Here is a 15,328-nt window from a genome sequence, read left to right as displayed (position 1 = left end):
CCCCTTGAGCTTTGTCAGATAACCGAGCGTCATTCCCTTTCATTATTCCTGACGCTCTAGGAGGGAGTACTGTAGTGTCTGCAGTCCGTTGTCACATTTACCGTTCTTCCTGAAATTAAGCCACGCTTTGCAACTGTCGTTCACATTGTATCATGACGTTTGTTTTAATGTTACGAATACACAATTTTCCGCTGCGACCTGCCGACCTCTTGCTGAACGAGTGTATTTACGCTTCGTTGAACTGTTTGTTGATTGCTGAACCAGTGGGACCAGATCTCTGTTTTTGTGTCAACTGTTGAACGTCACAATAAATCCCTGTGACATTTTTAGCCGTGAATAATTTTCCCACCGTGGGATATATCAGGCACGCGGAACCATCTGTGGGAAATTCCGGCAAGTGAATATTTCCGTTCACAACCAGTTACTGCATTTGGATCGATGTAGTGGACTATTGGACCTACACATTCGTGAGTCCCCATTTGACTACTCATTCCTTTCCTATTGTGATTTTGTGATTTCGTACTGGTTATGTTTGCCTGTTAATTTATCCGAACACGCTGATTAGGTCCTAGTCCGCTACAGATCCTTCCTAAAGGATGGAGAATATGAGTTTTTCTATCATACCATGCACAAGACCTACGGGAGTTTATGTTAACGTTTCTCTTTTGATTGCTTATAAATTTTCCTGGATATCTTCACCGAGGCTCTCAACCTGAAATCAAGGCTGACTTCACAGTTTAAAATATCCTACAGATAACCACTTGGCCGGGCTCAATTGTAGATGCATACATTTCATATATTCACTTGCCTCTCACAACTTGGGTCAAAAAGTGCGCACAGCAAATGTAGCCAATGTTCTTTAAATGCCGCCTCCATTGGAGGATCTACACAGTGCATCAAGAAGCAGAAGCGCACATGTTTTTGAACGGAATTATGTTGTGTGCGGAATCAATCTAGTTCTTCAAGCTCGTACTGAATGAAAGCACCTGCCGGTTATGTCATGTTAGTTCGCAAATCCAAGTTTGACAAAGCTAATTACTTTGACACGTGGCTTTGAAATGAATTCTGCAAGGTTCTTCTCTGTACTCACGAAGCGCAAAACTGTCAGTGTTGAGGACCCGTTTTGCCAAGTTACCCAGTGCCAGGTGCAATCGAGGTAAGCGAATATGCCTCGCACCATATCCTTGGAAAAATTTCGACGACGCCAGATCAGGTTGTTAAGCTTCCGTATCGCCAGCCACTCCTTGGTTTAAGGTCACCATAAGCACAGTGGCTACACCTGACAGTATATTTTAGTGAAACTGAGCCCTCCTCGGATGAACAAGTGCGCAGGCGACCATGAGATTAAAGGAGTAAATGTTACCCACAGCCACAAGGAAACGACAGGAATGCTCGTGTTTGAAGCGTGGTTGGACAAAACTGAGGAAGAACGAAAGTCCGGCTGGAGGGCACTACGTTAACGAGCTTAAGTGTCTCTGGTTGTTAGATACGAATGTATTCAGAGTCTCAAACACAGCTCCGCATGTCCATTGCTGCTCTATAACTACAAGATTAACCATCCCAAAAGCTGACGTGACCACAAACGTGTTCCACTGGAGCTCTGATTAAGAAGACAGAGAATGACCCACTTCGTTTAATATAGGCTCACAGTTCACCTGGGTACAAAATCCGTTGGTAGCAATTCCATTTAGGAAAATGAAATATTCAGTTGGAACGCTTTCGGATAAACGTGTTTGACATAAAATGCAGTGGTGAAAGATATAACTATTGTGGTTTTTTAACTTTAATTTGCTTACATGACAACACGACTTACTTCGTCAATTGCATGAATACAAAAAACTACAAAAACGCGCACTCGTACAATTTCACGCAATACGAACGTGGTCAAGTACTTCGACCCTTGCAATTTCGTTCGCGCTTGCAGCGGTGATTCGCGAGTTTCATGTGCTAACTCTGGTATCAAAACATTTCAGACCACCTTCGGAATCTACTTTATGTGGGGAACTTTTCAGAAGATGACCCCTGGACCACCATAATTAGATTATTATTTATTCGCCGACTTGGGCCAACGACGAACTATTTTAAAGAGAACAATTATTGGCGAGTCTGTCCCATCTGACCTCTTGATTACTGCATACCGAAACTAGCGTTATAACTTTTATTTCTTTGCCACGCATTCCTGGTAAAGTAACTTATTAGGTAGCCGGAGCAAGGCGCTACAAATCCATTCTACTGATTGCATTCACCGATTGGCTGGAAGTCTCGTTTATATACAACCAATCCAATATGGCCGGGTTAATGGAATTGAGCCCTCGAAAACCAGAATTTCACGGGGCGAGAAAAAACTCTGCAAATCAAAATCAGCTCTCGAAACCACCAAGGCGGGAAACAGTTCTCCTTTTGGAGCTTCAGACGCACACCCGGTGTACAGCTATTGAATCTGCTAGCCTCTCCGGCAGCACACCTCTCTGCTCTCCACTATGAAGGTAGCAGTGGCACCGCTGTGCCGCTTGTCCAAAAACCACCTAAGCCTTTTAAACAAACTTTGCGATAGTAAACAGTCACCTTTCTTTAGAAAGCCATCCGTAATACCGATTACGGAAACCTGGCTCACATCAGATGCCTCTGACACAGAATTCCCGGTAGACGCCCACTCTTCCTTCCGAGCTGGCCAGAAATACCGGAGGGCCGGTGGAGTTGCTTTATATTACAACCAATCAGCACTCGCCTGAGTGCTTGGCCGACAAGCGGTCCGATCTTTTGGAAGAGTTAAAGTCAATTCGTTGTCAATGCGTATTCATTCCTGGAATACAGCTAGTTCGTGTGCGTAATCGTTGCGCCTAAACACCGATCGCTCATTGCCTGTGACCCAGACGTAGCTACATGTGGCAACCTCAAGACAGTAACATACCGTTAAGTGTTACGGATCCTGACACTTCGTTTCCCTATAGATAGGGCAAACGACGAGGCCGCTAAAGACGTTCACCCAACCAGTCCTGAAGCACCGATGTTCGAAGGGTGAGTTGAAAACTAGAACGCGCACTCCAGCGACGGGGATGCTGAAGGTCTCTGTAGATCTCAGTTACATCGATCGTTCTCCCGAGTTTTATCTGTTTGCCGCCGTACTTGATGCGAGAACTGCATGGAGGCTTTGCAACTTCGAGCACACTTGGCAGCTAACAAACTGAACTGAACTGCACGCAAATGGATATATTGTTTTCCATTGGACTCGAGGGAGGAAGCTTCCGACAATGAAGATGCCCCTTCGATAAAGACAGCGGGGGCGCAGTTACAGTGCAAAATGCGACAGCATTGTTACGCTTGTTTCGTAGGGCATCAGGTCCGTGGAATAATTTCCATTGTTCTCGTGGTGTCCGCATTCAAGGGTTTATGGATACGCTTTCGTAAGACGGCCATTATACGTGGCTGCGCCGACGGCAATCAGGAGGATTGTATCCCGGGCACACTTGCAGGCCCGTCAAGAATAAGCTGGACCTTACCGTAATGGGGCTATTTGTGTGGTTCCGTCCGTCTCAGCCTCTCATACCAGGTTGGTCACTGGCTACAAGAATGAACAACACCGCTACCTTGCTCTCACGTTTAGGGGTAAGGACACGAGTAGCGACTTGTTCTGTGAAGTTGGGAATGCATCTGCACTTTCTGCGAAACACCACCGTTTTGTTGTCAGCCTTCCGAGGCAAAAGCCTCAATCAACGACCCTCATTTTTCTCTCGTCCAGTTCTGGGCACCCTGACAATATCCCAGCTCATGTACAGCCATAGATTTCACACACAAACGTAATTATTCCGCAAAACCCCTCGCATAGTATCACCAGCCGGCTAGTCTTGCCGCATACAGCACAGCGCGGTGTCTGTCAGGAACAAGGATGCAAGACGCGATTACTGCGATTGAACAGCATATCCGCTTAGTCCCTTCCAGATTCCGGCCGCGCACCTTTAGTGATACAAAGCTGCTGAAACCGAAAGTTCCAGCGCGGGTATTATAGTGAATGACCCAACGGAAGCGCCCCTAGCCGATTGTATGCCCATTGACAGTCACATCTGCGCGGTATTTTGAGAGCGCCTGTGGGAGAATCTTGAGAAAGAGGTCCATCGTGCCCCCTTTACTGTGTCCGCTTACGCCTCAACTAACGGTAGTTTTAAATCTGCCAGACAGCTTCTATGACGATTTGGGTGCTTATTTACCACGGGACGGAAGTACAAATAGCGTTGCGGTCGCTTGTCGCTTGAAAGCCAATGTAGATTAAGAAAGCCTTCCAGAGGCCCACTTTGATTGCTGTCTTGGAATGGATACAAGACGCAAGTAAAGCAGAGGTCGCCTGCTTCCGATGTGTGCCAGTCATAGACCGTTACTACGCAGAAACGTTCTCCGAGGTGGCGGAGATTGCTTACCGAATCCAAATAGATCACATTGTCAGTTGCTGGTGGCCAGGGTCGAGCACCGCAAGCCGCTTTCCCTGGAATGCCAGTGTGTAGTACGACCACGAAATTGTGCGCTGCTATGTTTCATCACGCTTTTCAGGTCTACACAAAACGTGCACCTCTTGCTTAGCCTTTGAGAGGTTAATGGACCCAGAAATCAAAGAAAATTCTCAGAATTGTCCTCTCAAACACCTGCCGGATGTCAACTACCATAAGGAAAACATATCAAAAGACCCACTCATGACCGAGACGTTACTTTGCGGTGCAACCTAGCCAACCGTATTCAGACATTGGAAATGCGATGGGATCATACCTTTGCTGGAGGCCCGGTGACGGATTCCTCCTAGCTGCAGGCACAACGCCACTTGATGTTGCGTCCAACGCAGGCAAAATTGAGTGTCTCTACCGACCGACAAGTTTGCTGGAGCCAAGAAGCCACAAAAATGAAAGATGCCAAAATGACGGGAATATCCGCAAGCTGTTCCGCTTGGTTCATTCGACCGGTCCCTGGAGGCCTCCAGTCAGCCACAATACCGACGGAGAAGGGTGCCTTGACCGGTGAGCACGACACGCTAACTAGCAATTAATTTAACACCTGCCTCATCCAGCATCAAGTCCTGGCCCTCAGCAGGATGGCGAAACGTGAACATGGAGGAACCTTTAACAAGGTGTACATTTCTACTCAAGCGTCATCGTGTTATTAGGCATGGTGACATACAAAATATTATGTTCCAGGATTACGGTGGCTTAGTTCAGCAGTGCCCACGTAGCCTGCTTGGTGAAACCGCTCCAAATAACTGGGTTGAAGAGATAATAGGGACCGCTTTCAAAGAGGGTACAGGCTCTGGTTGTAGAAACCACAGTAGTGTTTGTTCGGCTTGTTGTAGCAAGGCTTCCGGCGTCACTGATTCACGGATTCACGGATTCACGGATTGATACACAGGATCGAGGCTTTTGCCCAAGTTTCCTGGGTCGGTTTCGTTCTTGTCGGTCAGTGGCTGTCGTTCACCTGAAAGGCACAAGTGAAAAAAGGGTGTAGCACTGCTCTTTATGTTCGCCGCGCGGGGCAGTATGCTCGCCAGCGCAAGGATTCGCATAAATAAATGTCTAATGGTGCTTTAAACTGGGTTCTAGAAGGAGCGTGAACAACCGCCGAATGAAGGTCATTCCACGCACCTAATACCCGAAATGATAAAGTTTTGTCTAGTGAAGGTGTGTGCCCTGAGCTTGAAAATTTTCTTACTATGTCCTCGCCGGGTGTTTGCTGGGTCAACGGTAAAAAACCTGTTTGCCAAGCTTTGTTCAAACAGGGCGTAAGTAAGAATTAGGTCCCCTCGGAGGCGACGGTACTCCAGGGGAAAGAGATCAAGCATCCCTGGACGCGTTTCGCAGTCCACGGCTTTGAGGTCGGCAACCATTCTCGTAGCAGCCTGCTGGACACGCTCAATGAGGGTAACGTCTTTCTTGCTTCCTGAGTAGATAACCTGGTTGGCGTACTCCAGGAGCGGTCTGACGTAGGCCGCACAGAGTATTTGAAAGTCCATGCGAGTAATACGGGAGAAGGCGTGTCGGATCATCCGTAAAAAAGCGAATGCCTTTTGGGCCGATTTCTCATGGTGTAGTGCGAAGGACAAGTTTGAGGAGACCCAGATGCCTAAATCTTTTTTGGCATCTAGCCTCATGATGTTTTCTGGTCCCTTTTCACCATGCATAACAAAGGCATTCGCTGAATCCCCTCCAAACGACACATGGACGCACTCTTCATCATTCAGATTGTTACTAATAACAACCTTGTCGATCTGGACTATGCATTCGATGCCTTTCCGGAGGACGGCAACTCCTAATAACCGAACAGCACTTCAGTTGGACGGATCTGTCGTGTGCGGGCTACAGACCAAACGAGCTCGGCTCTGATTGGTCAGAATGCCAACCAATCTGTGTAGAGCATCTTCAGCTCGGCGCTTCTCACCCCACCAGGGAGATTCTAGCACGACCTTGTGTAGTGTACAGTGTTTGTCATTTTGATTGATTCATATGTAAGTATTGGTGATGCGCAACCTTGCTTACTGGGCTTTGGCGCATGAGCTTTATTTCCGTTTTCCATCCACAGAAATTGTCGTGAACACCTGCCTTCGGAGAATCACTGTCCCCTGGTGCTGCCATAGCGTGCATATTACATAATTGGCGACCCTGCCAGGATGGTTACCACACACAGAGTAGACCTACCACAAAGATCCTGGCTTTACATATGTGCATGCATGCCTCAGAGCTAGCACGTTGCTCACTCACACACGGTAGACGCAGCCCCAGATACAGCAACCCCTGCACACGCTCACCAGCTTAACGCACCACACCACTAGCACCGGCCGGTTCACGTAAGCCATGGTACACCGGGGACGGTGTTCTTCAAAAAGGAAGCCGGTGTAGTGTACGGTGTCTGTCATTTTGATTCATTCATATGTAAGTATTGGTGATGTGCAACCTTGCTTACGGGGCTTTGGTTTATGAGCTTTATTTCTGTTTTCCGTCCACAGAAATTGTCGTGAACACCTGCCTTCGGAGAATCACTGTCCCCTGATGCGGCTATAGCGTGCATATTACACCTGTGGAACATTCTGTGATTACCCTATAAATACGGTCGTAAAAAGGTTCCTTTGTTTCCATAAGGGGTCGTCTAAAGCTGCCGTGCCTTTTGATACACCGTGGTGGGCAGAGCAGGAGACAAGGGTCGACACAGTTGCACGGCCTTTCAGCAAGTCACAACAATTTCCACCTCATCTTTGAAGACCAGAGTGCAGCACAAGCTCTGTTGAATAAACTGACTACAAAAATACTATTTCCGGTATGCGTCTTGCCCCTTCAGAATTCATTCATGCTCCATACCGGGCAACAGTGAGGACTGTATTATTGCGTGGATGAGAAACAGCCCCTGCAGGTAGATGATATAAGGGTTCTTCAGGTTTTTGAACAACAGTGCCTCAGAAGACTTACTGGTTTTGAATGGCATCAAGTAAAGTTTTGCTACAACACTGCGTTGGGTCAAACCCAAACCTCATGCTCGTAAATGAACCAATCAACGTGGTAGATAGATATATGCTTGGGAAGCTGTATAAGCTCTGATTGACTGGCTGAGGTTGAGATAACTTCTCGAATCAAGAAGGCTAGGACAGCTTTTGCCACCCTCTGACACCCATGGCGCTGACTTTACGTCTGTTTGTCTGCCAAGGGCTTAGTTCACATGGCGTTGGTGTGATCCATACTGCCTCATAGATCAGAGGTGTGTCAGAGCGCAGGTAACATATGAGGGATGTTAGTGTTTGGCCATCTGTGTCTCCGAAGCATTAGCCAGGCCTCGTAGGAATATCCGGTTAGCAATGCGGAGTTACGCCAGGTCGTCTCAGGAGAAAGGAACTCTCCCGCGACTGATGAATTACTCACGCTTCGTAGGTTACGCTGGTTGGGACATGTACTCCGCATGCCAGAAGGCCGTCTGCCTCAAGGAACTCTTTCCGCCCAGCCCTATGCTGAGTAGAAGCGACCGAGAGGTGGATAATGTATGATCTGGCAACGAAGTATGAAAACATCGACCAATAAACTTAGTCGGGTCGACAACAGCCGCCTCCCTGGACGGATACTTCGGGACTCAACCCGTCAATGGCTAATGATACTTGTAGAAATGGCCCGGTCGCGCAGTCAGTGGCGCTCGTGCATCAAAACTATCCCCGTTATTGACTAGCTGCCCAATTTCCGAACATACTGAACATGCCACTTTCTCCAAGGCTTGGTTGCATGTTCCACAGTCGTCCGTTTTCCGGTGATCGAAACTGTGGCAGCTGGAGCCAATGTGCCTACGGTACGCGGTCTATAGCTGATGAATTGAATTGAATTGGAACCAACGTACCGATGGTAAATGGTTTATGGATGATGAATTGACCAACTAATGAATTAATTAATTGATTGAATAAATGTTGCACTCGATTTAAATCGGTACCCTTTCCTAGTTGCAGAATACCTGTCCACCAAACTCATTGGTGACACTTGCTTTGCTAAACCCGATATAGCTGATGTCTGTTTACAAATCAAAGTTGCAAATGACCCCAAGGATCTACTCATTAACACGCACCATGGTCTCTTCCAGTTCGATCGTCTTCCCTTTGGAGTAAAAACGGCGCCAGCCATATTCCAACAGATCATGTGCGCTATGCTTATTAGGTGGCAGCCTCTGATCAGGAAGAATTCCTTCATCGCCTAACCTCAGTACTTGATAGAATCTAGGAATACGGATATCATATCCGAGCAGAAAAATGTGCATTCTTATATGTATAAAATATTTCGGTTTCATTTCAGATACGGCCGTCGCCCTGACCCGGACAACATGGATGCCAATCGGAGAATGTTACCACCGACGGACATGCCCTCACTTTGACCTATTCTCGGGTTTTTGAGCCATTACAGTGCTTTTCTACCAAACATGCACCGTGTTCGTGGCCCCCCTCAGTTATGTCTCAAAAAAAGAATGTTCCCTGGTACTTGTCACCTCATTGTCAATCAGCTTTCAACATAGTTAAATCGCTCCTATCGTCAGACCTGTTTCTCGCACATTACAACCTATCTATGGATACCACTCCAACGTGAGATGCTTCCGACCATGGAGTTGGAGCAGTCACTTCCCACCTACTTCATGATGGATCTGAAAAAGTCGTCGCCCATGCAGCCCGATTTTCGACACTGGCTGAACGCAATTGCAGGCACCTAGAAGAAGAAGCGCTTGCAATTGTGTTTGCCGTCAAGAACTTCCACAGAATGATCTACAGTCGCCATTTCACACTCACTGATCACAAACCGCTTGTCAACACTCCATTGGTTCGAAAGAAAGGCGTTCCTCTATAAACGGCAAAACATCTCTACCAGTCTCCTTGTTCAGGGTTTTTCAATCAAACACCAGCCTGCGGATACCATTGTACCGGCAGAGTCCTTATTAAGACTGATGGGTTTGCAATGAAGCCGTCATAGGATACAGTTGTCGATTCCGCTTTTGTCGAGTCGAAAGTCTTCACCGTACTCGCTTCATCCATTCGAGCCATTCCGGTCACTTCAACTGTGGTCCGTGACCAAACCAAATGCGACCTTGTGCTCCAATAAGTATTACACTTGTCGAATACGCTGATAATCTTCAGTGACGCGACATTCAGTCCTTAGTCCATCGACGATCTTCCCCGCCTGAAGTCAATAGTTGCTTTTTCTTTGGCGTGTTATAATGCCAGCCACACTGGGAGCGTGAGCACTAAAGCAATTTGGACACCAGGGCATCAACTGCATGAAAGACTCGGCGGAAGTTAGGTAGGACGTATTCAAAATGTCAGTGTTCTGCAAAATCGCCGCAAAATACGTAGTTATCTTTGTGGCCTGCACCAACTACCCCTTGGTCGCGTTTACTTATGGATTTTGCAGGGCCAATTAACCATTATCTTATCGTGGTTGAAAAATATCGTTCAACTGTAGCACCCTTTCGGTGCCTAGCTGCCGTGCCACATGAAGGAGGCACTAGAGCTGGGATAATGCCAGGTCACCCAAGCCTAGACAAGGAGTGTTGGGAGGCAGAGGTCGGGTTCGAACCACGGACCTTCCGGTCAGCAAATTCGCACTCTAATCACTTGGTCGAACTCACCCCTTATCATGGTTCATGCCTACAGTAAATGGCCGGAGATCATGATGATGGATCACATCACCTTTCGCTGCACAGTCTCAGCTCACTTGCATCTTTAGTCGCTTTGGTGTGCCAGTGACAATGATTCCAAACAAACGCACTGCATTTACCTCATTGGAATCTGCGTTATTTTGCAAGCCAAAATGCGTTCACCAATCGAGATCACTGTTGCTTTATCTCCAAGCTAACGGTCGAACGCTTTGCAGCCAGCGTATTCGGTGATAGTGTAATACTTGGAGCATGGGTCACATCTGGTTTCGTCAGAGATGACGCCTGAAACTGAAATCGTAGTGAATTATTATGAAAGGTTGAATTGTTGTGTAGGACCTGACCATTCTAACACTAGGCTAGCACCAAGTTCCTTTTCCGTCCAATTTCATTCTTTTCCTCATAATAAGGCTTTGAAATAAATAATGGTTGTACGGCAGCGATGCACCGGTGTTGAACAATGTTATGTCGTCAGCAATGGATGACCAGGCGAGGTCCCCGTATTCTACTTAGAGTCCAGAAGCCGCGATGAGAAAGTGCATGATTGTCGTCTGCGCAGGAGGAACGGTAGGCAGTGATCGATTCTCGCCGTCGCGATGAATGGCACTGCGGTCGTTTGGAGCCCAAAGTTGTTTTATTGGTGGGAACCATGTTGCCAGATGATTTACACTGTCCAGGAAGTTGGTACCACACATGAATATCTGCGGCAAACGCTTTTTGTGGTTCTTGCTCCGTATCCAACTCAGGACATCCACCTAACAGCGACTCTGCCACTAAGCTTCTGTCGAAGGCCAGAGATTCAAAGTCACTAAAAATCGCTGACGTTTATTTTATCAGACCTTATTTTTTTATTCTAGCTACGGAATAAGTCGTTCGTTATCCGTGACAGCTTTTAATGTCCAGATTGTTTCTGTTTCAGTTACCGTGCAATGAGTCATTAGTAAATGACTCAGCTCTCAGCCATCTTTGTGGGATTTGTAGCAGCAGGTGGAGTTTTCATTCTGATGTTTCAGTTGTTTCGTCGGAGGACGATAATCTGTAACTGCATTTCCAGCTCCGGGAAACATGCTATTATCACGGGAGCAACATCGGGCATCGGACGTGCTACGGCAATGGCGCTAGCACAAAGGAATTGGAAAATTACGCTTGGATGTAGGTAGGTTTTTCAGTTTTAGCTAGCCACTTTTCCAGGGACATGACTGCGGCAAACCAGGTAAAGCGGGAAATCACCGCCGCAACCGGTAACAGCGATATCCGCGTGGAATATCTGGATCTCACGGAACGTCCATCGATTGATCGCTTTGCACAAATATTTGAGGACGTTCCTGTCCATGCTCTCGTCAACAATGCTGGTGTGATGACATATTCCCCCGGCCGAGTGAGCTCTTTCGGTGGAGTCACTGTTGACGTGGCTACCAATTACTTGGGCACCGCCTATTTGACTCATTTGATGATACCTCACTTGAGACGAGTTCATGAGGATTCAGTGTATTATCCTCGTATCATTCTTGTAAGCTCATCACTTGCATCTCGTGGTCATCTTGATGCTCTGCTAGAACCCTGGAGCCCAGCGAAACAATGGAATGCGACGCAAGCATATAGCAATTCTAAACTGGCGTCTTGCTTATTTGCGAGGGAACTCCATCGTCGCTTCGGATCAGGGCCGAGTAAAAAGGTTGATGTGTATTGTTTATTCACCGGTGGAATGGTCAATACAAGACTCGGTCGACACATGCTGGCCAAATATCCTGCTCCAATTCAGTGGCTCTGGGGCATACTTGCCAAACTCCTTTTGAAAACCCCTTTTGAGGGATGTCAGAGTCTTATTCACTGTGTTGTGAGCCAAAATGTCCCTGGTGCTCATTGCAAGGACAGCGACGGAAATAAGAATTTCGGTATTTCTGGCAGTGGGTTGTTGTTAAGTAATTGTGTTCCAATTACTTGGCCGGAGAATATGAACGATATGCAAAAGGCCCAATTGTTGTGGAGAGAAACTATGGGTTTTCTGAACATCGTCGAGTGATTATTTCTCCCAGATGTTGAATAGCCAAACTCCTCCCGTTGTATATACATCTGAAACATCATATTGTTCGATTGTTCGTCCTTTAGTTTGGGCCATGGTACTGGGCTAAATTACGTCTCCACGATCGGATTCGCCCTTTTAGGGTCTTACTTTCTTTCAAGCTGTTAACTCAAGATAATTCAGTGGTTAAGGCCCAAACTTACTGACCGGAAAGTCCATGGTTGGAACCCAACTCTGTCATCTCGACTGCCACTGTCCAGGCATGGACAACCTGGCAGTATCTCAGCCCTCTACGTTTCTTTCGTGTGGTACGACAGCTAGGCAGCGGAAAAGTGTTGTACCTGTAGGTGCGGTCATCCGTGAGTACCCTAGATCCGCTAGAGTACACGCCCTTTGGGTGCTATTTTTACATGTTTAAACTCACACCCAACCATAGGTTTCACAAACGCATTCCGGGTTACGATTTGGGTTACGACTTTTGACCTGCACTGTTCCACACAGGAGTTACAAAATAAAGAGTCTATAGATAGATTTTGGTGTTGGCTTCAGTACCGATGGGAACAGTCTGACGCCCTCACATCTCATAAGAATGGCAACTCTCATGTCTTGGGTGATTTTATTTGGTTGAGGGGTTCAGGGCATATGAACACTACACAGGCATTTTGTCTACTTACTTCGGTTGTCATATAAAATGCATCACCGTTGAATTTGTTGAATACCCGTGTAGCAGCTTTTGGATTACACGCAGTTCAGGATAAGGTTTATGTTCGGTCGAGAGATTTCGGGGATTTCGTTTTGGAAATTGTTGCTGAATGTAGCGTTATACGAAAACTCAAAGGAAGTGTGGATAGCTTCGATTTCTAGTTGCATAGGCCTGTTAGTAGAGTTGTCTTATTCCCACGCATTTGCAGTGGCGTAGGTTGAACTTAGCTAAACTGATGGATGTTCTTGGAGGCTGCTGAGCAATGACATCCCAACCCACCCCCTCCCCGTATTTTGCGAAACTGCGTGATTTGTTGGATGTATGTCCACGCTATACTCAATTGAAGAACCCCCTTCGCGTTCTAGTGCGGTCGGCATGACCGAGAATATACCCTACTTGTGAGCGATAAGGAGAGTAAAACTCGAGTATACTACTTAATGATTATCTGATACCGCTTCAGCTATGGTTGACAAGTTTGTTGTTTTACTGAAGGTGCATCGGAACTTTGCGGATGGTCGCACTCATTAGGCACGTCAGTTCGAACGAAACTGCCGTTTGTACTCGAACTGTACAGTGCTGCTCGCCATGCCACTGTTACGAAGAATTCGCAGAGATACATTTAAACTGATAGTTTTTAGGACGCGGGTGTTGCGACCGTTGTACATCCACTGAATCGTGTCATTGTGGATCCCATCGGGTTGACGAAAACTTCAACTATGGTGAACTGTGATAAATATGCGAGTATCCTCGATAGACGTCTTTAATTTGGTCTCGGATATGATGCACAATGATACGTTTAAGTGCGTTATATCAGTAGCGCCACTTGGAGCCCGCGTGATAGGATTTGCTTGTACAATTATATCGGCATTCAATAAGTAAAATATTACTCTGGTCGGTAGCTAACGAGGCGAACGCTGGGAACCTCGGTGTTCAAGTCTTTGTCGGTGAGAGTCTTGTGGATCTAGAGTACGCAGATGATACCGTCATCCTTGAAGACGATGGTGAAGCGCAAGACTCTGAAACTGACCACAATCATACCATCTTTCGTCATGTACCGTGTTTCAGAAAGTGCCGTCTCCATGCGTGCTCCTTGCGATTCAAGGAGAAGTATTGGAGATTGTGGAGAGTTTACACACCTCGGTTGTTATGTTGGCTTTGGCAGGACTGTATCGAATGAAGCCAGATCACGATCTCAAAAGTCAGAATCACGTTTGCTAATTGCACAGTTTCTGCTACCGGTCTTTCAGCGTTGGTCCCTCGTGATACACTGTTGGCTTAGCTAAACTGGTGCAAGATAGGCCCGGTAGTCAGTGTCAACGCTATCCTTAATGTGAGGTTTTTTCCGAGCTGTCTGACTTGATGTACGGGGTTGTACACGCCTATAGCAAACTAGCATGGAAACGTCCACACCCCCTATCGTACAATATAGTTATAAAATAAGTTGTCTGTTCGGTAGGGAAGTGCCGGTGTTTTTTTTGCTGCTGATGATGCATAGCCTGTGTGTTTTCTTTATTAGTTGGTGATTCAACCGTTGCAGTAATGTCGCATTCAAACGTCTTACGGCAGCTTATATATGTAGCCAGTCGTTTGGGAGCTCATCAGACAAGTTGGTTGTACAGGTTGGAAATAGTTCGGCTTGGTGGTTTTCCGGGATCTGGGGTTGTGCCCGCCGACCTAAACAGTGCCATCCAGATGTGCTTCAAGGATAGTGTGATATGTCCCGAATCCTATGTTTTCCTTGTATAAAACAAGAAACAGTTTGCAGCCTTTCTGCGCATTACAAAACAAGAGTTTCTGTACTCGACTGTTATGCTGTTCAAGGTGCTAAGGATATTAAAAAAAATATCTGTTTCTGTTGCGCCATACTTTTTGTGGGTATGAGCTCCTTTGCGAAAAGTTGTTAATCGAGTCCGGGAGGCTTATGCGTTCGAAGCTGGCTCAACAATGACTTAATTTATTCAAGATATCATATTTTTTCAACGATTGCTTTTTACAGAATGTTCTCTCCCTATGGAAAGTCTTGACATGCGATAGTTGCATATTCATGTGCTCCGAAAGTATTTCCAGAGCATTTACTCCCTACCTTCCCGACCTAAATCTGCCACCTTGACGTGGTGGTCGGGCTTGAGTGCTGCAATGATCCCGCAGGCTACACTGGCTGGAACTTCGTTCCACAAGTTACAACCGTGCCAGGAAGGCCAAAGGGGAGCAGCCAGACCAAGAGCAGCGAGACCCCGCACTACGATCAATCGTGGTACGGAGCGGTCTGGGAGTAAAGTCGTACTGTCCTCTGCGACAGGATTGTGAAGGCAGTAAGGTGTTTCCCCCAGGCGACCAGCATGTCCATGTTTATGGAAGCAGCGATGCTGCCTTCCCCCGAGGAAGGACGGATTAGAAAAGGTCGGCCCCAAAAACCGCACACTCCGATCGCCCAACGGTTGACCGTGACCGCCGGCGCATTATCC

The 15,328-nt window shown here is 46.9% G+C and overlaps 2 protein-coding genes across 2 annotated transcripts in view; both read left to right on the top strand.

Moving 5' to 3' along the window:
• Positions 1–4,743: 4,743 nt before the first annotated feature.
• On the top strand, positions 4,744–12,160 carry T265_03838 (hypothetical protein; the record flags this gene model as incomplete). Its single annotated transcript, XM_009168419.1, has 3 exons — positions 4,744–5,000; positions 11,192–11,293; positions 11,329–12,160. 3 exons carry the CDS (start codon positions 4,744–4,746, stop codon positions 12,158–12,160), a joined length of 1,191 nt encoding a protein of 396 aa, XP_009166683.1.
• A 3,042-nt stretch (positions 12,161–15,202) lies between these two features.
• T265_13343 (hypothetical protein) overlaps positions 15,203–15,328 on the top strand; it is a gene marked incomplete at both ends in the record, with an annotated part of 2,940 nt that continues 2,814 nt past the window's right edge. Inside the window, one exon of the mRNA XM_009168454.1 lies at positions 15,203–15,307. Coding sequence (XP_009166718.1) covers positions 15,203–15,307 — 105 coding nt within the window. The remainder of the gene's footprint in view (positions 15,308–15,328) is intronic.

This window comes from Opisthorchis viverrini (assembly GCF_000715545.1).
Source record: "Opisthorchis viverrini unplaced genomic scaffold opera_v5_57, whole genome shotgun sequence".
Taxonomy (NCBI): Eukaryota; Metazoa; Platyhelminthes; class Trematoda; order Opisthorchiida; family Opisthorchiidae; genus Opisthorchis; species Opisthorchis viverrini.
This window is presented reverse-complemented; position numbering and strand designations above follow the sequence as displayed.